Raw genomic sequence first — 25,897 nt, forward strand, 5'->3', positions numbered from 1 at the left:
TCTGCTGAGCAAAAGAAGTAAGACCAAGAGAGCACATATTGTATGATTTCACCTATATGACACCTTTAAGAAAGACACATCTCATCTACAATGATGGAAAAGAGATCAATGATTACCTGTGGGGAGAGGGACTGGACTGGGCAGCAAGGAAATCTTTTGGCGTGATAGAAATGGATGTATACACTTATGAAATTCACCAAACTGTATACTTAAGATAGGTGCATTTTATTTTATACATATTATACCTCCATGTTAATAAAAATTATAGAATTAGACAATCATTACAATCACCTTCAGTACCTATTAGCTGTGGAATCCTAAACCAATAATCTTCCATGTTGCTCTAATCTAATAAACCCGTAGGATATCCCACTCCAATCAGTTCACTATGGTATCAATCCTCAAGGTAGGGATGGTACGTTAGGAATTCAGAAAAGTTCCCTAGGTATTGATAAGCTCCGGCATACCGGCCCTCTTAAGACTGTGTGTCCTAAACTATACAAAACTACCTGTATAATACCATTTTGTCATTTTTTTTTTTCAATTAAAGATCTGATTTACTCAAACATCTGAAAACATTCTACAATGAAAACTGTTATCAGATGCTGCCTGTACTATGCTATGGACCATGCACATACTGCCATACTGTTTTCAGAAGACTTGAAATGCCCATGATTGGTAGTTTAAAAACTGTACACCTGATGCAGAAGGAAGACAATTTAATGTTTCATCCAGATCCAGAGGTGCAGCAAATTAAAGGACAGCTCCAATCGGCAAACAGATATCTCACAATGGTCTCCAAGAAGAAACAGTTGGCAATAGACAGTTCAAAAGTGCTTCTCCAAAAGGTGGATGGTTCTCTAAAGTTTCAGGTTGCAACCCTTGCAGAAGACACTGACGCCCAACACACTGACTTTCGGTCCAGGATACATAGGTCTTCCTGGTTCCATGTGGCTGGGGAGCCCCTACCAATCATGCTTCTGTGCTGTGACTAAAAGGGTCCTCTGGACCGGGCAGGGAGCAGGTGGGGCCGTGCACCATCAGTCATAGTGGATGGCAGTGTAGAAGATGATCCAGGTGACCATGAACAAGGTAAACGATGTCATAAACCCTTCTCCTGTGAGCTCCCACGTGCCGCGATATTCTTCCTCGTCCATCTGCAGGTAGTTGCTGAAGTAGAGGTACACGACACCCACGTTGATCAGGCAGAACCCAGCTATTGCCAAGAAACCTCGCAGTGGTAACACTCCCCAAATGACACCTAAGACCACAGCAATCATCTGTCAGAACCAGTAGATCACATCTAAAAATTCATCCTTGTCTTCCCAGGCCGTGTCGCTCCACAGCACCTTGCTCCAGACAGGGCCCCACTGGCCTGCTGCCCGCTGCTCATCCCCCGGACGCACCGCCAGGACGGGGCCTGGGGCGCCTAGGCCAATCTAAAAGGGATCTGGAGTCGCAGGTCACAGAGCACTGGTCGGCAGTGGAAGCAACAGGCTCAGCAGATCAGTTCAGCAGCGCCCCTCCAGCTGCCTGCACTTGGCTAAACCCATTTTGTCACTTTTTAATAGAACTATTTGCAGGTTAATGTCTGTAGTTTACAAAGCACTTTTACGTTTATTATCTTCATTATTTCATTTGTCCCTTACGTCATTTTAAAATAAGGATGGAAAATCACTATCCTCACTTTGCCTTTGAGGAAACTTGGTCTCAGAGCAACTATTCAACCCTTAAGGTCACAAAGCTGGCAAGTGACAGAGCTAGGAACTTAAACCTGGTATTAAGATGCAAGAAGTTCTTCCCAGTACTTCAAAAATAAATATTGTATCTATGTGAAATTATATGATCGCTAGGATTTGTTTTAAAGTACTCCCAGGGTGGAGAAGGAAATGGCAACCCACTCCAGTAATCTTGCCTGCAAAAGTCCATGAGCAGAAGAGCCTGGCAGGCTGCAGTCCATGGGGCTACACGACTGAACATGCATGAGGAAGGTGGAAGGAGATGGGGTGATAGCAATAAATAAGTAGAACTAAAAATAAATAAATAAATAAAATACTCTCGGGGGAAAAACATCAAGGAAAGAGAACAGGAGGGGGTAAAAATGAAACAAAATGGGCAAATGTTGATTACTGATGAAGGTATATGATGAATACATGACAATACATTATATTATTCTCTATTTTCTTGTGTATTAGAAATTGTTCATCACCAAAAGCTTTTTAAAAATCAAAAAGCTTCAGCAAGGCATCTAAGTCCTTAAAATTTTCATAACAAAAAATATTAATAGAGGTCCATATAAAGAACTACTACTTTCACAATAATCATAAATATCAATGACTTTAGGACAAAACAAAATCTAAAGGTAAGCAAAATCAATGTACTACATACTTACTTTCAACACAGCTAAATAAACTAAGAAAAGTGTAAAGATATTACAGCTTTGAAAGATCAAGAACCAAATGTAAAATCAGGTGTTGACCGTCTAAAGCCCAGTAATTGCATTTTCAAAAAGAATCTTATTTACTGTTAACCTTAACTTGGTGTGTGGGGAACAAGAGACATCTAAAATCAATCAAGGGCTTCCCTGGTGGCTCAGTGGTAAAGAATCTGCCTGCCAGTGCAGGAGATAGGTTCGATCCCTGATCCAGGAAGATCCCACATGCCTCGGAGCAACTAAGCCCACGCGCCACAACTACAGAGCCCGTGTTCTCGAGCCTGGGAACTGCACCTACTGAAGCCCGTGCACCCTAGAGCCTGTGCACAGCAATAAAAGAAGCCTCTGCAAGAGAAGGCCGTACACCACAACCAGAGAGTAGCCCCCGTTCTCTGCAACTAGAGAAAAGCCCATACGGCAACGAAGACCCAGCAAAGCCAAATAAAGAAATAAATAAAACTACTTTAAAAAAATCAATATCAATGGTAATACTCTGCTAGTAAGTAACTTCTCTCTAGAAGACCTCTACAAAGCCAACAAAGACTATCAGAAAAAGCCTAAATCTAGTCCCAAAATACGGGGGAAATCACAGAAGTTTAAGACAGCTGAGAGAAAAACAAGTTACCTTGAGCAACTTCTCAGCTATCAGCCTCAGAGTCACAGAAATATAGTTCATGCCACTAGCTTTTTTCTCTAGTATTTTTTTTTTTTTTTTTGCTACACTGTGAGGCATATGGGATCTCAGTTCCCCACCCAGGGGTGGTCCCTTGCATTAGAAGTGTGGAGTCTTAACCACTGGACCACCAGGGAAGTCGCAATGCCCTTAGCTTTGTAAATGCTAGGGGGAGGAAATGGAGGATTCAAGATGTTAACTACCTCGTACAAGGTCACAGAATTAGTCACTAGCCTTACTCATATCTCATGATTCCCCCATTCAGCACTCTTCCTCCAATACTAGGCTGCCTCTAGCTTAGAGAAACACAAGATTTTTTTTCCCTTGGGCTGTGACAACTTACTACTACTTGATTTCTTTCTGTATCACAAGAAAATATCTTAATAGGTGTCAACTGAAAAAATGCACGACATAAAAAGTTGAGAACTATGTTTTATTCGGGGAATTACTGAAAACTATAGCTCAGGGCTTCCTGGGTGGCTCCGATGGTGAAGAGTCTGCCTGCAGTGCTGAGGACCCAAGTTCAAGCCCTGGGTCGGGAAGACGCCCTGGAGAAGGAAATGGCAACCCACTCCAGTACTCTTGCCTGGAAAATCCCATGGATGGAGGAGCCTGGTAGCCTGCAGTCCATGGGGTCGCGATGAGTCAGACACGACTGAGCGACTTCCCTTTCACTTTTCACTTTCATGCATTGGAGAAGGAAATGGCAACCCACTCCAGTGTTCTTGCCTGGAGAATCCCAGGGACGGAGGAGCCTGGCGGGCTGCTGTCTGTGGGGTCACACAGAGTCTGACATGACTGAAGTGACTTAGCAGCAGCAGCAGCAGCAGCATAGCTCAGGGCTTCCCTAGTGGCTCAGATGGTGAAGAGTCTGCCTGCAGTGCAGGAGACCCAAGTTCAATCCCTGGGTCGGGAAGACCCCCTAGAGAAGGAAATGGCAACCCACTCCAGTATTCTTGCCTGGTGGGCTACAGTCCACAGGGTTGCAAAGAGCAGACATGACTGAGCGACTTCACTTTCACTATAGGCCACGGATACAGACAGATCAGAGGGAACCTTCCAAAGAGATAAGGGAGGAGCCAGGACGTATGAGTTTTGACCGGCGGGAGGCAAAAAAAACAAAAACATGTAATCAAACAAACATCACAAGATGACTGCTAATCACAAAAACCAGACATCTCAAGTTAATGATTTTAGTGCTTTTCTGTGTGTGTGAAAATGCCAGAGTCTGGGTTTATTGAAGTCATTCCTTTGATCCGCATCTTATCTGCCAGTATTCTCTCTTCTCCATCCTGAATTCCCTTTAGGGTACACCACCAGATGGCTGCAGTAGCAGCAGTGGCTGATGGCTTGATGGCAGGAAACACTTGTTTACTGAAACTCTTTTTTTGGGTTTACACAGGCATGAATGAAAAAGTAAAGGATTTAGTATATTTCAGAATATATTCTAAGAACAAAACTAAACAAAAAGTTCTGGTTCCAGTGAAAATGGGAGTAAACAACACTCCATGGAGTCCTGCCTCTCTCCTTCTGAATGCAACTATAAATCCTAGAAAAAGTACATGCCACAGCTACCTGAGGACTCTGCAAAGCAAATGACAGTGAGCAGACTAAAGAAAGCAAGAGGAATTTGAAGCTACATCAAACTGGCAAGAAGCTGTCATTTTCCTCCAGTGTTGCCCAGCTTGTACCCAAGGGAAGCCCCAAATCTGGAAGTGCTCATTGGGTACAGAGAAGAAGTTCTAAGAAAAACCCTCTCCTTCTGGTCCAAGGAGCAGGAAAAGAAAGATAAAGGACAAAGGAAGAAATTCTGTTTCATGTTTTCCTTCCCTCTCCCCTGCCCCGGGGTAATACCGCTGGTGGCTGCTGCAAAAAAGCAATGGCAGTACCCTCCAGGCAGGCACCTAAAAACTGGAAAAGGGAAACTCCTCTCGACCAGAGGAGCTGAGACCCTACGAGCATGCAGTAATCTCTCCCTATCCTCTCACTGCTTGATGTGAATTCACCAAGAAAATATAACAATTCCAACTGCAAACATACTCAACAATAGTGTTAAAAAATATATGAGACAAAAACTGACAGATATGAAAGAAAAAATAAACAAATCCTCAATTATAGTTAAGAGACTTCACCATGTTCTCCAAGGATAAAACAAAAAACTTGAATGACACTGTTAACTAACTGGATCTAACGAATAATCTACAGAACACCCCAACCAACAACAGAATGTACATTCTTCTTAATTACAGAACATTCACCAAGACAGACCATGTCCTAGACCATTTGGGGGAAAAAGTTAGGGAATTCCATAGTAGTACAATGATTAATACTCGGCGCTTTCACTGTCTGGGGTTCAATTGCTGGTTGGTAAACTGAGATCCCACAAGCCACACAGCCAAAAAAAAAAAGTTAATAAAGTTAAACGAACGGAAGTTAAAAAAAAAAAAAAAGGCCTCTGACCATAATGGAATTAAAGGCTAACTGGAAAACTCTCCATCTACCTCGAAATTAAACAATACATTCCCAAATAATGCATGGGTGAAAAAGGAAGTATCAAGGGAAATTAGTAAACATACCGAACTGAACAAAAACATAAACACACATCAAAATCTGGGGTATACATTAAAGCAGTGGTTAATGGGAAATGCATAGCATTAAGGACTTACATGTCAACAATCTAACAACTAAGGTTCTACTTTAAAAAAAACTGGAGGGAATTCCCTCGCGGTCCAGTGGTTAGGACTCCTTACTTTCACTGCTGAGGGCATGGGTTCAACCCCTGGTCAACCCTGGTCAGGGAAGTAAAGTGAAAGTCACTCAGTTGTGTCCGACTCTTTGCAACCCCATGGACTATACAATCCATGGAATTCTCCAGGCCAGAATACTGGAGTGGGTAGCCATTCCCTTCTCCAGGGGATCTTCCCAACCCAGGGATCAAACCTAGGTCTCCCGCATTGCGGGTGGATTCTTTACCAGCTGAGCCACAAGGGAAGCCCAAGAATACTGGCGTGGGTACTCCATCCCTTCTCCAGAAGATTTTCCAGACCCAGGAATCGAACTGGGGTCTCCTGCATTGCAGGCGGATTCTTTACCAACTGGGGAAGCCCCCCAAAAATGGAACGCTTCATGAATTTGAGTGTCAGGGAGCTAAAAAGTAAATAAAAATAACCCAAAAGAACTAGAAAAAAGTAAACAATAAACAAATCAATGAAATTAAAAACAAAAAAAAGTCAATGAAGCCAAAAACTTGTTTTTAGAAACAATCAATGAAATTGATAAACCTCTGGCCAGACAATAAGAGAAACAATACAAATTACCAATATTAGGAATGAAAGGAGATATTATAACAAACATTAAAAGGATAATTAGGTATTAGTATGAACAACTTAATGCACATCACAACTGAACATACACATGCAAAAAGAGAAAGAAAAAAACCTGAACCTTGATCTAACTCTCACACCTTATTAACTCAAAATGGATCCTAGATCTAAATATAAAACATACAACTATAGAACTTTTAAAGGACATAGGAGTAAACCTTCATGACCTAGGGTTAGGCAGAGTTCTTGGAGGTTATACCAAAGGCACAATCCATAAAAGAAAAAAAATGATAAAACTGGATTTTATAAAAAATACACAACTTTTACACTATGAAAAACACTGTTAAGAAAATGAAAAGACAAGTTACAGACTAGGATATTTGCAAATCACGTATCAACAAGGGATGTGTTTATCTAGAACACAGACACAATTCTCAAAACAGTTAAAAATGGACACTTTACCAAAAAGCTATAAGAAAAGTAAATAAGCATATTTAAAAGATGCTCAACTACATTAAGCATTAGAAAAATACCAATTAAAACCACAATAAGATAACTTTCTTGCCTGGGAAATCCCACGGACAGAGGAGCCTGGCAGGCTATAGTCCATGGCATCACAAGAGTTGAACCCAACTTAACGATTTAACAGCAACAACATACACCTATTAGAATGGCTAACACACCAAGTGCTGGAGAGGATGCAAAGCAACTGGAACTCTCTTTCACACAGCGCTGGAAGGCAAGCAAAATGGTACTGCCACTCTGGAAAACAGTTTGACAGTTTCGTATAAACTTACAACATACACTTACCATACGACCCAGCAATCCTACATCTAGGAATTTATCATAGAAAAATGGGGCTTATGAGGGACAGGGAACTAATAGGGGCTCTACTGAGCTAAGCTCCATAGACTTGAGTACCAGGTTGAAAAGCACCTGGTACTTTTCAAACCCAGGCAGTTCAGAAAGGGTGCCTGTCAAGCTACAGCCATTTTGGACTTCTAAACAAGTGAACTGAGACTAAGAGGGTAATGCTTTAAATACGTGGAGAAGGCCAAGGACAAATCTTTGAGAACTTGTATTTCTCTTTATTTCTACCTTAGATATGTAAGAAGGTCTATTCTAAAAATTGAGAAAAACAAAATGTCATGTCTATGTTTTGGCCAAGGCACCAAAAGGAGGGAGTCACACCACAGCAACTATGCACTGGAAGCAACAGTAACTGAAGTCAAAGAATTACAAGTGAAGGAAAAATTACTGGGAAAGAGAATTGGGCCCAGTAAGCTAGCCTCTCCTCTTGCCTGCTCCCCAAGTCTTCTTATATTAATAAACCTTAGCGACTATGGTTTTATATTTTGAATAAGAAACTTCTTAAATCGTTCAAACAAAAACTCTTAACATGTTGAATATCCCTCAGACACAGTGTCTATAAAGAAAAGAACAGATTTAAAAGAAATGTTGGTGCCAAACCAGTAAAAAGAAGATCCTAGTACTTAACCACCCTTGGTGGCCCAACTACCTACAGCAAGCCACTTGACTTCTCTCAGCCTCTCTTTCAGCAGTAAAATAAGGGTATTGAATAAATACTGAATACTGAAAACTGAAAAATTAAAATAAATAATAAAGAGTATTGAATCAGCTTTAAAAATCTATGAGAACAAATATTTAATGATCATACTACATATCATTCTATTTTCAGTCTGTCTATTTAAAAGCATCATTCTTTACAAATCAAAGGTAGCCTCTTCAATTGACTGCTTGTACAGTCAGGTAATTCTGTACAAGGATAAAATAAGTTAAACCAAACTTTAATAATGAGCAAAATATGATGTACTATACTTAACATTAAGTTTGAGAATTCTGAACTGAGAAAGCAGCAAGATCAAGGTCTTTAAACAGAAAATGAACAACAACAAAAAAAGTTGAATAGCTGAAGGCCCATTTATAAAACAGAGACTACAATATCATAAACAACATCAACACATCAACATAAGCATCATTTAAATCCATTTCAAAATGGAAAGGGAAAATGTAAAAAATACAGAATCAGAAGTTAGCTTCATGTACCTCTTCTTTTTCTTCCTTGTTCAATTCACTTAGTCACACTACCCCAGAGATGACCTAAGTAACAGGGAAACATGTTATACCAGTAAGTGCCAATCACTCATTGAACAAATATTTGCTGAGCCTTTGCTATGCCAGGCATTGTAATAGGTGCTAGGGACTGGCAAGGACATAGCCTCTATCCTTAAGATCTCAAAGTCTACTGAAGAAAACAGATTTTTAAATTCCAGCCACATAATAAAAGGCAAAAATTGCTAATCAATGACAGAACACTGTATTTATGATAAGCCAAATATTGTCATGGTCAAACTAACTCAATATATGTAGACATTTTTTTCTTTTTGAGCGATTTCTGAATCAAACAAATCCAAAATCCCATACATATGTAGAAAGAGGTTTGTAGCACAGTCGTTTATTCACTCAGTCCTGTCCGACGCATTTGCAACCCCACAGACTGTAGTCTGACAGATTCCTTTGTTCATGGAATTTTCCAGGCAAGAATACTGGAGTGAGTTACATTTCCTGTTCTAGGGATCTTCCTGACCCAGGGATCAAACCCTCATCTCCTGCATCTCCTGCACTGACAGGTAGATTTCTCAACACTAAGCCACCTGGGAAGCCCCTACATAGCACAGTACCAGTACTCATTCAAAACCTTTAGGGGAGAACTGAAATAAATTTTCTGGATTTTAGAAAGGTAATATAGTACCTACACAATACGTTATAATTTGCCCATTAGGTCTGGAGCATCTGTTCTATTATCAAACAATATTTCTGCAGTAACACATAAGAATATTCACACCAAGGAGAGAAATAAATACTATAAACAGCCTCGCATCTGGTCAGATCAGACTTTAACACCAAAAGAATTATGAAGAACGTCTTTTGGCAATTTCAGGACTGATAAGAGGTGATGTACCCTTATTCAATGACCCTATCACTGTTTAAAACAACATAAAATTACCTAGGTTTATATGCCAGCTCCACAACCTATTAGCTGTGTCCTTGTGTAAATGTCTTAATCTCTCAGAATCCAGTTTCCTCATCTGTAAAATGGGGAGATTATCTACCTCAATGGATTGTTACAAGAAACAAACCAGAATACACATAAAAGTCTTAGCAAAGTGCCTAGCACATAGTAATCACTAAACGAATGTTGGCTACAGGAACAAATCATCCCTGAATAAAATAATCTTGAGTAAAAACAAGTCGCAGAAAGACACACAGCATTAATATTTATAAAAGTTTAAAAGACATGAAAGTATGTGTTCTTTAGATCTACTACAAAAATGCAGTAAGAGTATATGTGTAACTGGGGACTGCCCTGGGGGTCCAGTGTCTAAGACTCTGTGCTCCCATTGCAGGGGCCTGGGTTCAATCCCTGGTCAGGGAAACAGATCCTATATCCCGCAACCAAGACCTGGGGCAGCCAAATAAATAAATATTAAAAAAAAAAAAAAAAAAGGAGTATATGTACTGTTGAATCACTTTGCTGTACACCTAAAACATACCTCAACTGTGAAAATGCAGTAAAAGAATAAGAATGTGTATGCCAAAGACAATCATCTGGGGAAGAGGGGACTCTGACTGGGGTAGTACACAGGAAGCTTCAGCTACATTGGTGGTATTTTACTTCTTGGACTAGGCAGTAGGTAAATGAATGTTTATTATTATTTTCCATGTGCTTTATATCTGAAATATTTCTAAAAATTAGATTCAAATACATCCATGTATTAGACATATGTAATGAATGCTGTAGACCACATTACCTACTTTAATTATGATGTAGATTTCCTTATTTTTTCCAAGTGTTTACTTGCTTTTCAAATACTCAAAAACCATGAGATTCCTCAACATATAACAGCTTAAACACCTATCATAAAAAACAATAACTCTATCCTTTAAAATAAAAACGTAAGAATATAATGTATAGTAATGACTCAGCTATACAGAACATAGCTGAGAATCCAAAACACATTTTTATAATCTCATGCAGCCAACAGAGAGATTCACATCAACACATATCGACCCAGAACATCTACTTTATTTGCAGGTTCTTATTCAGCTTTTTCCAGAATAGAACAAATTAGAAAACTGGAGGAAAAACTGAAGAGAGTGGGAGCCAGGAGAAAGTTGTTTTGGGAAGGGACACTGATGATAGTTAAACTGTCACCTAACAGCAAGGGGAAGAAAAAAAACGGTTGCAAAACAAATAAAACTTATATCTAACTGAAGCAAGCATTCAAAAGCATAATAGCAAGATTTATAAATTCTGGAGATCTGCTATAACAATACAGTGCCTGCTGCTGCTGCTAAGTCGCTTCAGTCGTGTCTGACTCTGTGCGACCCCATAGACGGCAGCCCACCAGGCTCCCCCGTCCCTGGGATTCTCCAGGCAAGAACACTGGAGTGGGTTGCCATTTCCTTCTTCAATGCATGAAGGTGAAAAGTGAAAGGGAAGTTGCTCAGTCATGACCGACTCTTCGCGACCCCATGGACTGCAGGCTACCAGGCTCCTCCATCCGTGGGATTTTCCAGGCAAGAGTATTGGAGTGGGGTGCCATTGCCTTCTCCGATACAGTGCCTATACAATATTATATTGTGCAACTGAAAATTTGTTAAGAGGACAGCTCTTGCTGTACTCTAAAAAATACAAATATTCTAAAAATTCCACAATCTAGAAAAAAGCTTGTGCCCTTTATCGATTTCTCTTATTAAAAATTATAGATGATTAATCAAAAAGGAAAAAACCAAATCACTGATAAATCTCTACCTTTGACTTCCACAATAATTACCTTGATTTACAACTTTTTTTAAAAAAAAATCCAAAATTAAAGCATTTATCTTATACACACTTAAGACACACACACAGCATAGCAGTCTGAGGATACTTAGTGTGCTAGTAAAAAGTCTTCAACTCTCCCTGAAGTCCTAAGAATATTAATAAGTTAAAAACAGTACCATATTCAGTTTTTTAAAATAAGACCATGGCTCATCAAGGAATGGCTTATAAAGATCAACATTTAACATTTAAGGCAGAAGGTAGAAAAAAACTGAATATAAAGTTATATCCTAACTCATCAAATCATATACATTGTTGTTTAGTCGCTAAATTGTGTCCAACTCTTCACAACCCATGCACTGTAATCTGCCAGGCTCCTCTGTCCATGGGATTTCCCAGAGAAGAACACTGGAGTGGGTTGCCATTTCCTTCTCCAGGGTATCTTTCCAATCCAGGGATCAAACCCAACTCTCCTGCACTGGCAGGCGGATTTTTTACCACTGAGCCACAAGGGAAGCCCAAATTATACATTAAATATATACAATTTTGTGTATATCTCAATAAAGCTGCCCTAAAGACTAAAGCTAACAGTTACATGAAAATAAAACAGTATCCATGGAATAACCAATTTCTAAAAATTATATAATTCAAATACTGTCCACTCTCATTCATTTAACTACCTGATCCATCAAAGACTGAGAAAGATATATTTAAGTCTATTACCATGATTATGTTTTGTCAATTTCTCTTGTTACGTCTAACACATTTAGTATTTCAATGGTTTCAGTCAATGCCTAAACATCCACATGTTTTATATGTACATGCTTGCACATATTTTCAAAATAAAATGTCCCTCTTTGTTATCTTTTTAAAAACTAAAAATAAAAAGTAAAACACTTATTACGACAAGGATGAAAAGCAAACACAAAAAAATTAAGTCTGATTTGTTAAGGAACAGGAGCTGTGGACAAATGTATTCTATTTTATTAATGTGTTCTGTTTTATTAACGTATTCTATTTTTAATAAATGTATTCTATTTAATAATTTGATAAATAAGGATGAAAACAAAAAAGGAAGTATGAAATTCATTTTGGAAAAATTTTTATCCAAAATGGTTAAACAAAATTGGGTTTTGAAGCTTAAAACTAAATTAGTATTATTTTACATATCAAAGTAATCAAAACTATAAATGCTTCATATAGAAAAGAAAATTTTTAAATAGTAGAAGAGACCAGGGAAAAAAAAGACTGCAAATGTTCCAATTCACCTAAATCTTATCCCTAAAATGGGGAAAATAGTTACTTTCCAAAGTTTCCACAAAACCCTTTGTGGGATAAAACCATCAATACCATCTCCAAGCCATGATCACATCTATTTTTTTCTCTGAAATACCTATTTTTCCCACTCACATATAAGCTCCCTAAAGCCTGATTCTTGATTATTTTATTAATCCTTATATTCCCCTTGCCTTAAAGAGTAGGAACTGAATAAATAATGCATTTATTGAATTCTGAAGAGTAGAAGAGCCTTATTTAAAGAAAATGTACTTGTCCTTTCCAGAGAATACAAAATAACGTGCACTGGATCCTCACTAACAGCTATAGAAAAGGCATCAGGACTTGACCCAGTCCTCTATTCTATCATACTTATTTAACTTTCTTCCCACTCCTGACCTCACACACTCTGGCTGTGAGCGCTGAGCTGACAGCCAACAGTCAAATACATAAAGGGTGGGATTCCTACTGCTATCTGATTCTGCTTCCTCTAAACTTAAAGGTATTTGAGCTCTAAATCTAAAAAGAAATCCCAAGTTAAAAGTAATTTTTCAATATGAAAATTATCTCCTTTTCTAGCCACCCACTGTACTTGAAATCTTTCTTGATAAACAGTAAGAAAAGAAATAAAATTTCTATTAACTTTACCACCAATCACAGACTTGTAAGTATGGCTGAGAGTGCTCAAGGGACCCAAATTAACCCTGGGCAAAACCCTCCAAAAGAAGTTGCCATGTTTCTCTCTCACATTCTCCATATGACCTATACTTTCAAATTACACTCCACACAAAACCCCTATTTCAGATTTTTATCTCATATGTATATTTGAATTGCTTTAGTATATTTACAACTTGCAAAAATACCATGACCAAAATAGTAAGAAAGCTTAATAGTAAGAAACTTAAACCAAACTAATCAACAGTATTATGCTTCAACCAGATTTTTACTTTACAATGTATCTTACAGACACTGCAGCTGCTGCTGCTGCTAAGTCGCTTCAATCGTGTCCGACTCTGTGCGACCCCACAGACGGCAGCCCACCAGGCTCTTCCGCCCATGGGACTTTCCAGGCAAGAATACTGGAGTAGGGTGCCATTTCCCTCTCGATTACAGACACTACCTGTCATTAATCTGACTTAGCTGTGCTCTCTGTCTGTGTTCTTGTGGTTTTCTTTCTTTGGGGTAAAGTGGGCAGGGAGGGGGAAGCAGCACACATCTATTTCTCCTGTATGAAGAAATGTGTTCATAGAAAGGAAATGTTCTACAGAGTGAAGAAAAAGGGGTGGCCAGTGTTAATAAATCACTGTTTGAATAGAAGAGATTAAATCTGGGGATAAATATTTTGGTCTCTGGAGAGGCAAAACACCATTGTCAGACAGGGAGAGTTCTTTCAAGTTTCACCTTGGCCTAGAATGATAAAACACTCAAGCCCATCAAACTTTATAGGATCTGGTTTCAGGCTCACAATGCAACTTTCTGATTATTAATCACCTTCTGAAGCACCTTGCCTCCCAAACACCTCCATACAAGGAACAGAGGACCCCACAAAGTAGATACAGGTAATTCAATAGAAAAGTATAACCCCTTATGAATTACAACACTGTTATCCTAACTTACACACCAGTGAGTCTGATCAGGATGAATCATTCCTAGGTGAAATACTAAAATGCAATTTCTGGATCTTCAAGGGGAAGGCTGTGAAATGTGTGACCACATTAGGATATTACCACACCCTGTCTAAGCAGTCACCTGGTATCCCTCTATGAGATCTTAAGCTCAATTGGCCCTCAACTGTCAGTGTTATAGGAATCTTCTTTTATACTTAATTATCCATAAGCAAAACTCACCAAACCTGAGATTTTAAAATTAGATATATACAAATGTAAATATGCCTACTGAACAATTCAGTCACCTTAATTCATATGAAAAGTAATAAAGGCGAAATAAACTATGACAGATGAACATGACCAATTTGACACAAATAAAATAAAAAGCAATTTTTCACTCTCTTAACCCTAATATTAGCAAAGATATACCATAAAGGCCTCAATTATCAAAAACGGTCACAAAATGCTTCAAATTAAATCTTAATTTTTTTAAAGATATGCCCTAAAGGGTAAGATGTACTCTCATGTGAAATGCTGGGCTGGATGAAGCACAAGCTGGAATCAAGATTACCAGGAGAAATATCAATAACCTCAGATACGCAGATGACACCACCCTTATGGCAGAAAGTGAAGAGGAACTAAAAGCCTCTTGATCAAAGTGAAAGAGGAGAGTGAAAAAGTTGGCTTTAAACTCAACATTCAGAAAACTAAGATCATGGCATCTGGTCCCATCACTTCATGGCAAACAGATGGGGAAGCAATGCAAACAGTGACAGACTTTATTTTTTTGGGCTCCAAAATCACTGCAGATGGTGACTGCAGCCATGAAGTTAAAAGATGCTTCCTCCTTGGAAGAAAGGCTATGACCCACCTAGACAGCATATTAAAAAGCAGAGACATTACTTTGCCAACAAAGATTCAACTAGTCAAAGCTATGGTTTTTCCAGTAGTCATGTATGGATGTAAGAGTTGCACTATAAAGAAAGCTGAGCGCCGAAGAATTGATGCTTTTGAACTGTGGTGTTGGAGAAGACTCTTGAAAGTCACTTGGACTGCAAGGAGATCCAACCAGTCTACCCTAAAGGAAATCAGTCCTGAATATTCATTGGAAGGACTGATACTGAAGCTGAAACTCCAATACTTTGGCCACCTGATGCAAAGAACTGACTCCCTGGAAAAGATTCTGATGATGGGAAAGATTGAAGGCAGGAGGAGAAGGGGATGACAAAGGATGAGATGGCTGGATGGCATCACCGACTTGATGGACAAGAGTTTGAGCAAACTCCGGGAGTTGGCGATGGACAGGGAGGCCTGGCGTGCTGCCGTCCATGGGGTCGCAAAGAGTGAGACACGACTGAGTGACTGAACTGAACTGAATTGAAAGAGTAAGATAAATCTTAAGGGAGATATCTGTACCTCATGTGAATATAGGTGCTTTAACTTCTATATATTTTGATATCTTTCATATAATGAACATGCATAATTTGAGAATTCTTGCTTTAAAGATTCAAATTGACAAAAACCACAAGAATGGATAAATAAAGCAAAACTGCAAACTTTCAAAATAAAAAGGTGGCACTCCAAAAGGCCAGAGTCACAGTTATCTATGGGCACTTTTTCTACAGATGACTTTAGAAAGCTATGAGAAAGTGACTTAATACTAAGACAACAAATTTTCCCTAGCATATTCTTCACGAATCCAAGTTCTGTTAATTTGAGATAGCCAAGAAGTGGGTGGAGAGGAGAAGCACTGGTCTATAGGAAATGAAAGATTCATTTTTAACCTATGTTTGACATTAGTTAGAAATGGGGGGGGGGGGTTGAAGTTCCACTGATAACAGAGTCAAAAACTGTAAAGTATCTAGGAATAAATTTAGCAAGAAAGGTACATGAACTAGATGAAGACAACTACTAAATCTACGAAATCTTTACTGAAGAAACTAAAATAAGACCTCAAAAAAAAATAAATAAAATAAAATAAAATAAGACCTCAATAAATGGAAACATTATAATATGGAAAAGTTATCATTATTTAAAAATGTCAGGTCTTCCAAAATTAATACATGAATATAGTGCAATTCCAAACACTGACTTGGCTTTTTTGAAGCTTTCTGAACTCAACAGAATTATATTCAACCAATATAGATAAGAATAAATATTTAAGAATAGTCAAAAAAACTTAAAAGTACAGTGACAGGAGCTCTTAACAGAGCGTAACTTTCTATATAAAGCTGTAATATTCAAAACAGTAAAATAATGGTACAGGAAGAGTAAAACAGAACATCCAGAAATAGAGCAAACATATATGGGAACGTAACGTATGATAAGGCAGCATTCAATTCATTGAAGAAAGGATGGTTTATTTAGTCTGGACACAGCTGGCTCTCTACACAAAAGAAAATCATATAAGACCCCTTACTTATACCAGATAAAATTTAACTCTAGATTAATAAATTCATGTGTTATACACAAAGAATTAATATACCATGAGATGTTCCTGCAAGATACGAGAAAGAGAAAAATGAAGCAAGGGCATGAACAGGCAATTCACAGTAAAGGAAATCCAAAAGACCACAAAACATAGTAAAAGAGACTAGCTCCAGCAATAATCAAGGAAATTAAAATTAAGACAAAGCTGAGAAACCATTTAGCAACTAGCAGACCAGCAAAAATAAAATTAAGTAATGTCATCTAAAGATGTGACATTATGAACCCACTGCTAGTGGAAATGGAAATTATGACAACCTACTAAAAGAGTAATCCGGCAATGGTAACATTTAAAATATAATTCCTTTAACTCAGAAATCCCACCTAAGAGATTCCACTCTGTAGAAATAAGAGCATCAGCAAATAAAGGGACATGTAAAAGGACGCCTAGTGCACTACTGTTTGTAGTGCAAAAATCTCGAAACAGCCCAAATGTATACAAGAAAATGACTGAATAAATTATGTAGAGTACATCCACACTGTGAGACATGCATGATAGGGTTTCCTTCTTTTAATTGGAAGATAATTACAATGCCATGTTGGTTTCTGCTGTACAACATAAATCAGCTGTAAGTATACATGTATCTCCTCCCTCTTGAGCCTCCCTTCCACCCTCCCATCCCACCCCTCTAAAACAAGGTAGCATTATATTTACTGACCATGATGTGTTAAGGAAAGTTTCAGTTACAGAGTAACATAAAAAGTATGATCTACCCTTTGTAAAAACAAAGCACGCCATGTATGTACATTAATGTTGTATGTACAGTACTTAACCAAGCGTGGAGAGATACTGAAGTATACTCAAAACCTGGTAAAATGGTTGGGGAGTAACAACAAAGCGACTGGGGAAATGAACAGGTTTTTTTTTTAGAAGTGTGTCTTTAGTTTTTTGTTTTTGCTTTTTTTTTTTTTTAATTACAGTGGACATCTATTATTTTGTAAATAGATTAAGAACTTTTTAAAAACGCCTCAGCACTGTTAAAGTAGAGCCTTCAAAAACAGTGGGGAAGTCCATAACAAATCACTAAACTATCAACATATTCCCCTTCTGAGGAAAAAGACTGAAGTTCTCAGCTTACTATTAGTTCCCTGACCTTAATGCATTACATAACAGGTATTCAAAAGAAAGAAAAAAGATGGCAGGCAGAGCAAATTTCTTTGCTATCACTTGAAACTTTGGCAAAACAAAGGGTCTGAGTAAATTACAAGTAGAAAAGGAAAATATCCATTTTGGAATTAAATATCTAAATAATATTTCAAAGACACACAGATAAGGTTTTGTATACGTTCTAAATCTGAAACTAAGTTTCAATAACATCAACTCTATCAGTCCCAAGTAAATGACCTGCAGTCAACTCCTATGAGGTTCCCATGTGGCTCAGTGGATAAAGAATCTGCCTGCTGTATCGGAGACACAAGAGACTTGAGTCTGACCACTGGGTTAGGAAGATCCCCTGAAGGAGGGCATGGCAACCCACTCCAGTACTCTTGCCTGGAGAATCCCAAGGACAGAGGAGCCTGGCAGGCTACAGTCCATGGGGTCACACAGAGTCAGACACGGCTGAAGGGACTCTGCATGCACACACGTGCTATGTACTAGGGATGCCATAAATTAGATAGTTCTTGTCCTTTGAAGATCAGGACTAGTAAACAATTCCACAAACATTAAAAAAAAATACTACAATCCTTTGCCTGGGGTAGAGAGGAAGAAAGAATAGATTCATTAGTTGGAAGGGAGAAAGAAAAGCATTCCAGGTAGAAGCAGAACAGGTACAATGAATCAAAGAACACTTAAGTGCTCAAGGAACAACAAAAGTTCAGTGTGCATAAATAAAATAACACACCCAAATGACAGCAGAGTCAAACTATAAGCAACTTCCTCATTCTACTTTTTTTTTTAATTTAATTTTATTTTTAAACTTTACAATATTGTATTAGTTTTGCCAAATATCGAAATGAATCCGCCACAGGTATACCTGTGTTCCCCATCCTGAACCCTCCTCCCTCCTCCCTCCCCATACCCTCCCTCTGGGTCATCTACTTTCTTAAATAATGAACACCATTTATTAAACGTTCACCATGTAAAGCTTCTAAAGAAAATACAATGCCCATGCCTTCACTGATAGAAATACACATTTTCAAAAGTTACATACATTGATTGAGTACTAACAGAAAGGAGTCCCAGGTGGTTTACTGGTAAAGAACCCGCCTGCCAACAGAGAAGACAAAACAGACCCAAGTTCAATCCTTTGGTCAGGAAGATTCCCTGGAGTAGGAAATGGCAGCTCACTCCAGTATTTTTGCTTGGAAAATTTCATGGACAGAGGAGCCTGACAGCCTTCAGTCCATGGTATGGCAAAGAGTCAGATACAACTCAGCGACTATTAGAAAAAGAGGCTCTTCCTTCTTCTTCTCTTTGTTTCTTGTTTATTTTTTGGCCACACCATGACGCATCTAGGATATTGGTTCCCCAACAAGGGATCGAACCCAAGCCTCCTGCAGTGCAATCAAGAGTCTTAACCACTGGTCCACTAGGGAAATCCCAAGGCTCTTTCTTCTTACAACAGTCTTCCTTCAATACTCAGACCCCAAAACCCCTAACAATAACTGCAAAGATTCAATTAACTCTACACAGTGTACCCATTTCTTCCTTAGTTTCCCCATCCATCTCAAACTAGTATTTTCACTATATTTTAAAAGTATCATGTTTTCAAAAATTTCAAAAAGTGGGAAGGGAATCTCTTGTGCAGACTTTAGAAAGGAATTTTAAAAATTAACTTCCCTTCCTTCTCTTCAGCTTGAAACTGAACAATTTCCCAAGAGTAAGGTTTAGCAAGCAGAAACTAAACTGAGATGTAAAAACACTAGTGGAACTTCTTTTGAGTTGTACAACTGTGTGATCATTTACGAAAGTTAAATCTTACAATCAAACAGTGTACACCATCTATGCTATGATAGCCTTAATTTTAACCCAAACGCTGACAAGGAGGAAACTACAAATGTATTACATCTCCAAAGATTAATAAGCACATGTCTTTCTCATATTTGCTCTTTCCAAGAATCTATAACATTAATCTCAAAGCCAGACAAGCTGCACAGCCTAGGATGCTCAGCCCAACACAATCAGCTACACAGGCAAAGTGGAATGAGCAAAGCAACGGATTATCAGGTTATACTGTGCCTGCTGCACTGTAACAACAAAGAAAGGGGGGTGAACACTACTTGCCTTTAAGATGTCTTTAATTATTAATAAAGCACAAAGGTCACATATGTTTTCTTCATCTTTTAAAAAAAATCTTCTTTCTAAGCCTGTTTTTCACTGGCAACATTTATAACTCATTAATTTTCTTCTCCAACAGTTAGAGTAGTTCAAAACAAAACCCCACCAAAAAAGGCTAAACTTCAAAGTACCTAGTAAAAAAAGCATTTCTCATTTTAATCATATTATCCTAACTCTTGCCCTTTTTGTACAAAAGTGTTAGTTAATACTGACTCAACAAGTTTGGCAAGTGTGGGTTTGTTTTTTTTTTTTCTTCCACTTTTGGACCCTTCAAATTCTGACAGGAGATTGTTCTAGTGACCAGAATTCATAGCAAATTAAGTATTTTCAATGACTCCTTCAGTGAAGAAAAACCTTATATGTATTTTAAATGTAGAAATGAAACAAAATTTTCTATACAAAAAGGTAAATGAAAGAATCCAAAAGAATCCAAACTATCACTTTTTGCCAAAAATGATTTTCAAAACCTGTAAGCCAACAAATATAAGCGCTTACATAAATCTGTATGTTCTCTTAATTTTAAAACTGCTTACTACTTTAATGGGCTTCCCTGGTGGCTCAAGCGGTTCACCTGCAATGCAGGAGACTTGGGTTTGGTCCCTGGGTCGGGAAGATCCCCTGGAGAAGGGAATGGCTACCCACTCCTGTATTCTTGCCTGGATTATTCCACGGACAGAGGAGCCTGGCGGGCTCGTCGATGGGGTCGAAAAGAGTCGGACACTACTGAGCAACAAACACACAGCTACTGTAACATCATCCTGCATGAAAGAAACTGAACAAGTAACAAAAGGATGAAAATCAAAATCAAGAACTGAAAACAATTCATAAAGGAAGATCGAAAGACAAGCCCCTAAAACAGATAAAACAAGTTGCTGCAGGTTGAAGAAAGGTAATAGTTTTAGATTTTCTGAAGCTAAATCCACATTAGTTTTAAAGTCTTGATATCAATTACATCCTGCTGTATATACAAAATTTTTAAATCCTCATCAAATGCAAATAAGGAGATTAAGCATTTTGATAATCTGTTTTGGTATGTGTTTTCCCAATTCCATTTTTTTAATTAAAAATAATCTTTTGGAAAATATTCGTTCAACTTTTTCAATTTGCATAGAATTATTACAAATCACAAAAACATAAGTTTTTGTTTTTGCACACGACTAATCTCAAGACTCAAGACCACTTTTAAAAATAAATAGTGTGATGAAATATCACCAAAGCACTGCTGACAATTTTTGTACTTTATATTTTCACTCTAAAATTCATCTTCAAATCTAGAACTGCTGTCAGTAAAACAGATCAAAGAACAAGCAACTGCTACAAAAGAAATTAATGTTTCCTAAACAATGTTTATTTCAAGTATGGAACCCCAACAATCCCTTACACCAAGTAGACATTCAAGTATGATCAATCAAAGGTGCACTGAACTAAACAACACTTATCATTTGCAAGGCAAAAGGATGCTTTCTCCAACTGAATGCAAACTACCCAAGAATGAATGACATTTAAATACCAGTACTTAATGCCATGAAATGAACTAACACCCATCTGATAGCTCTCCTAATATTTAATATTGGGAGTATTTGATAGTGTAACTCAGAAATGAACATTTCAGTAGCAACTACAAGGCGATACTCAGTAGATGAGTGCTGCTGTGCTTAGTCGCTCAGTCCTGTCCGACTCTTGGCAACACACCAGGCTCCTCTGCCCATGGGGATTCTCCAAGGCAAGAATACTGGAGTGGGTGGCCATTTCCTCCTCCAGGGAATCTTCCCAACCCAGGGATCGAACCCAGGTCTCCAGCATCACGGGCAGATTCTTGACCATCTGAGCACCAGGGAAGCCCAAGTATACGAGTGAGGATTCCATTTATCTTGTTAGACAGCCCTTTAAACCAAAAAGAGACTCCATGGCTTTAAAGTAGATATACAAACAGGAAATAAAACATTTTTGAAAAGTCTCCTGAAAACAAATACCAAGAACACTGACTATTTACAATGAAACATTCACTCTTCTACTGAGACATCATATGACTAGTACAGGAATTAATCTACCTGATAGTAACCTGATAAGAATAATGCACTTATACAGGGATTAGGATTTCAAGTATTGAAAGATTTGGTCAAGTTATAAATTTAAGTTTCAGCAGTCACTAGGGTACCATCTCAAATAATTTACATCTCTCTTTTGCAGATGTGAAAACCCAGGCTGAGATGCAACAGAGGTGACTCAGTCACACTCATTTAATTTGAATTATAGGAAATAATCAGTGAATTATAGTGAAATGCTTTTTATTCAAGTATGCTATACTGCAAACATACCTCAACAATAGAATGAAAGTGGTGAAACTATGGGTGCCTGGAGAGTCTATATTTTTAAAGCAAAGGTTAAAGCGTATACAGTATGATAAACATTATGGGGAACAGTAAAAGTGAATATTTAAAATCCAGCTATCCCCAGAAAAATACCATACACGAAGTCAATCCAAGTATTTTTTCGGAGTTATTCAACGAAGAACACTACTGTACCAACCACTTGAAAGTTAAAATCACTAAGAAATCTTCACTCCTCTCTTCTGTTAACTAATCCCTACAGTATCTAAAAAAAGATTACTTTCCCTTCTACCAATGTCAGACTAAGATTCTTTTTCACAGGCAGATTGCCCTGGGCAGGGATACACAGCATCAACAAAAATATGTTAAGTGTCCAAAAGTACCCAGAAGCTACGTGTTCAGCCCAGGAAGGGATGAGAAAATACAAATGAGAAAACATTTGACAGCCTCTCCCTACCACCTTCCCCCCAAAAACCCTTTACTCAGCTTTATAAACATGTACTGTCGAAGCACACTCTTGAGCGAGTGGTTCGACGAATCTCCTACACCAAACCCTAACTGAGAAACACAACCAACCGTCCCGACTCTGTCAAGCCGCCAAGAAAATCGGGAGAATTATTAATAACTGATGCCTGCAGGATCAGGACTTTCAGAGAAGGGTAACCAATGTATTCGCAGGTGAGTTTAAGAAAAAAGATGGGGGGAACCCCAGAAAATTGGTAAAGAAGTTGGTCGGAAGGTTAGACAGAGGCGAGGCCGACGTCCAGTTCAAAGAGAACGGCAATGCGGATGCAGACAACGATTAACTAACTGAGCATTTGGAAATACAAAAGAGAGTTTCACGAAAGACTTGACTAGGATGCAAGATACAAGAACACTGATACGTGGCACACAGAAGACACGCGGAGGAGGGACCCGCCCCGCTAACCCCAGGCTCTCTCAATGAGTCCTCAAAGGAGGAGTGCAGCCTGAGAAAGTCAATGGGTCCAAGGAGGCCCGTACCGGCCGGGCAACGCCATAACACAGACGCAGCCGCGTGCGGAGCCTCCGGGTCTGAGGCCTCGGGGTTGGCCCTCAAGAAGTCGGAACAACCCCTGTACTCCCGGCCCCTCCTGGCCCAGTCTCTGTCCTCTCTTCTCACCCTCCACGATCTGGGACCGGACCCCTGGGATAGACAGGAAACTTCCGGCCGAGCGCTCCTGGCAGGCGCAGAGTAAAACAAGAAGTATTCTCTTAGCGCCGCGACTGACACTCACCGGCCCGAAACCTCGAATGAAACCAGCAGCTCCGGGGGCGGTGGCAGCAGTGGCAGCAGGAACCGAACATCCAAAATGGCGGCTCCCTCGGCCTCACCACCGCTACTGCAGGCGGAGGGATCTTAGGTGGGAAGGAGTTTTTAACTAACTTTGTACACTATCACAGAAACTTAGGTCCCTATCTCTCTCTGCTTGTCGGTCCCGCGTCCCCAGACTGCAACTTCTCGTGCTTCCCTTCTCCTATTATCCAAGAACTCGGACCCCACCGAGGACTATTTGCCAAGGAGGAGGTGACTGCTCCTGGAAGAGCGACGCAAAGCGTAGCAAGGTTCGGGGCTGTCACTGATGACGCGAGACGCCGCTGCCGAGTCACCGCTGCGAAGAGTCTGAGCGAGAAAGATCCGATGGACCCCAGAGCCCACTAACATTGGTTCCGCCTGCGGTGGGGTGGGAGCTGGGCTACCAGGAAGTGGCGGGGCCACCTGAAAAGGGTGGGGCTAGCAAGGTAGCGGAGGACCTGGGAGGCGAGGCAGGTAGAGGTGGAGAATACTGAGCCTGGCTGAGCTGGTCCTAATCCACCGGAACCCCAAATTCTTACCTATCACTTTTGAGACCTTAGCTTTCTCTGTAGGTTAACTTTAGGATCATGCTCCAAGTAGTCTTGGATGCTGAAGTTTTATGTCATCTTTGCAACGCATTTTATAAAAATAAGAGAGGATGTCACAGAAGAATAGATTTCAAGCACACCATCACCTGTCAACCTTTGACATTGAACAAGACATTTAGATTCTCTGGGTCTCAGTTTCCTCATTGTAAAAAGAGATTTGTACTAGTGGTAGCTAAAACCGTTCCAGAATGGACTTTCCAACTGTAACTCCATGTACCAATGACCTGAGCTGAAGACAGCCCAACCGTACAGGTCTTGGCTTGATAAATAATTACTAACACCTGACACGAATATTTTCCATGTGAACATAAAAAAAGCCAAGATATCATTGCCCTTTCAAAGAAAAGGTGGCCTACTATTCCTTCAGATGAAATGGCAATAAGTATTCCCAAAAGTGAATAAAGCAGAGCACCTAGCTAGATGTCAAAGAGAACAGAACTAACCACAAATCTTGAGTTTAGGACCTGTCACAGGCAGGAGGTCGTACATTTTGTCCTTAGTCATTTTCATGCAGGGAATTTCAAAACAGTTAACAAAAATTGAATTGGGTAGCCTCGCCTGTGCAATTTCATTCTTGAGCCAAGTAGCTGTAAAGAAAGGAGGCCAAGGGCCTAATACTAGTAATTATCACTTTTTATTATTAAATATTGATATCCCATCTTTATATGTAATCTAATTTGACCCTTGAGACAACCTCCTGAGTCAGACTAGACAAGCGTAAGGAATTTAGTTTTACAAACAAGGAGACTGAGGCTCAGAGAAGCTGAAACTTGCTAAACGACCCTCCCTCTCCCCTCCCCCACTGGGGTTCCTCTCTTTGGTACACACCCACTCACCCTCCCCAACTCTCAGAGTGCTGTAAACCCAGAGCAAATGATTTGGGGAGCAGAATGCTTATGGAATTCAGTTGCCTCATATCCCCTTCATGCACAGTGCAGCTCTTGATCACGGGGGAGGTAAAGTGTAAAACTCAGCAGCTCAGTCCTGTCCAACTCTTTGGGACCCCATGGACTGTAGTCCACCAGGCTCCTCTGTTCATGGAATTTTCCAAGCAAGAATACTGGAGTGGGTAGCCATTTCCTACTCTAGGGGATCTTCTCCACCCAGGGATCGAACTGGAGTCTCCTACGTTGCAGGCAGATTCTTTTACCACTGGGCCGCAGGGGTGGAAGCAAAGTGTAAAACTAGAACACCATAATCTTGCCATAACGTAGATTTCACTGTTTCACTGCATGAACACATGCTAAAGTACAATATGGAGTGCCCATGAAAGTAAGGAGTTTGCAGGTTGCAAAACAGTTACCTAAAACATTCTGTTTGCAAGTCACAAAAATTTGCTTAGAAATTGAATTTAAGTGTTTCCCATTGTAAACCACAAAAGGAAAGTTAAACTAGCTTCTTAAGAAACAGGAAGGAGCTTCTATTCTACCATGCCAAGTGGTAGAACAAAGAGAAAATGACAGACATTATAAAATGTAAACCCCCTTCATGTACATTTTTTTACTTATATTGATCTTTATAATTACCAAACTCCTCCCCTAATGCAACTGAAAATTTAAAGCAATTGACCTAACATAAAGCACGATTATTTTCCTGAGATCTTTGATCTCTGCGGCTAGCTATTAAAGATTGGGAAGACTTATTCCCCACCTATTCAAACATAATCTCAAATTTCAGATAAATAAATTACAGCAAATCAATAAAGTGGAATATCATGCC

General features: G+C 39.2%; 2 protein-coding genes across 5 annotated transcripts in view; both read right to left on the reverse strand.

Annotated features, from left to right (window-relative positions):
- AP1G1 (adaptor-related protein complex 1, gamma 1 subunit) overlaps positions 1-25,897 on the reverse strand; it is a 103,584-nt gene that overhangs the window by 61,694 nt on the left and 15,993 nt on the right. For 2 of the 4 annotated variants that reach the window (XM_010850923.1, XM_010850920.1), the window contains exon 1: positions 23,512-23,864. The exons of 1 other annotated variant lie outside the window; for it this stretch is intronic. The gene's annotated coding sequence lies outside the window, so the exon portion shown is untranslated. One more of the 4 variants, XM_010850921.1, reaches the window with a different exon arrangement.
- Positions 703-24,667, reverse strand: LOC104996743. The gene is given in 4 exon segments (XM_010851105.1): positions 703-1,439; positions 23,184-23,406; positions 23,512-23,632; positions 24,622-24,667. Coding segments are annotated over 4 exon segments (789 nt in total). The 3' UTR covers positions 703-1,040.

This window comes from Bison bison, unplaced genomic scaffold, assembly GCF_000754665.1.
Source record: "Bison bison bison isolate TAMUID 2011002044 unplaced genomic scaffold, Bison_UMD1.0 scf7180017864297, whole genome shotgun sequence".
In the NCBI taxonomy this organism is placed as follows: Eukaryota; Metazoa; Chordata; class Mammalia; order Artiodactyla; family Bovidae; genus Bison; species Bison bison.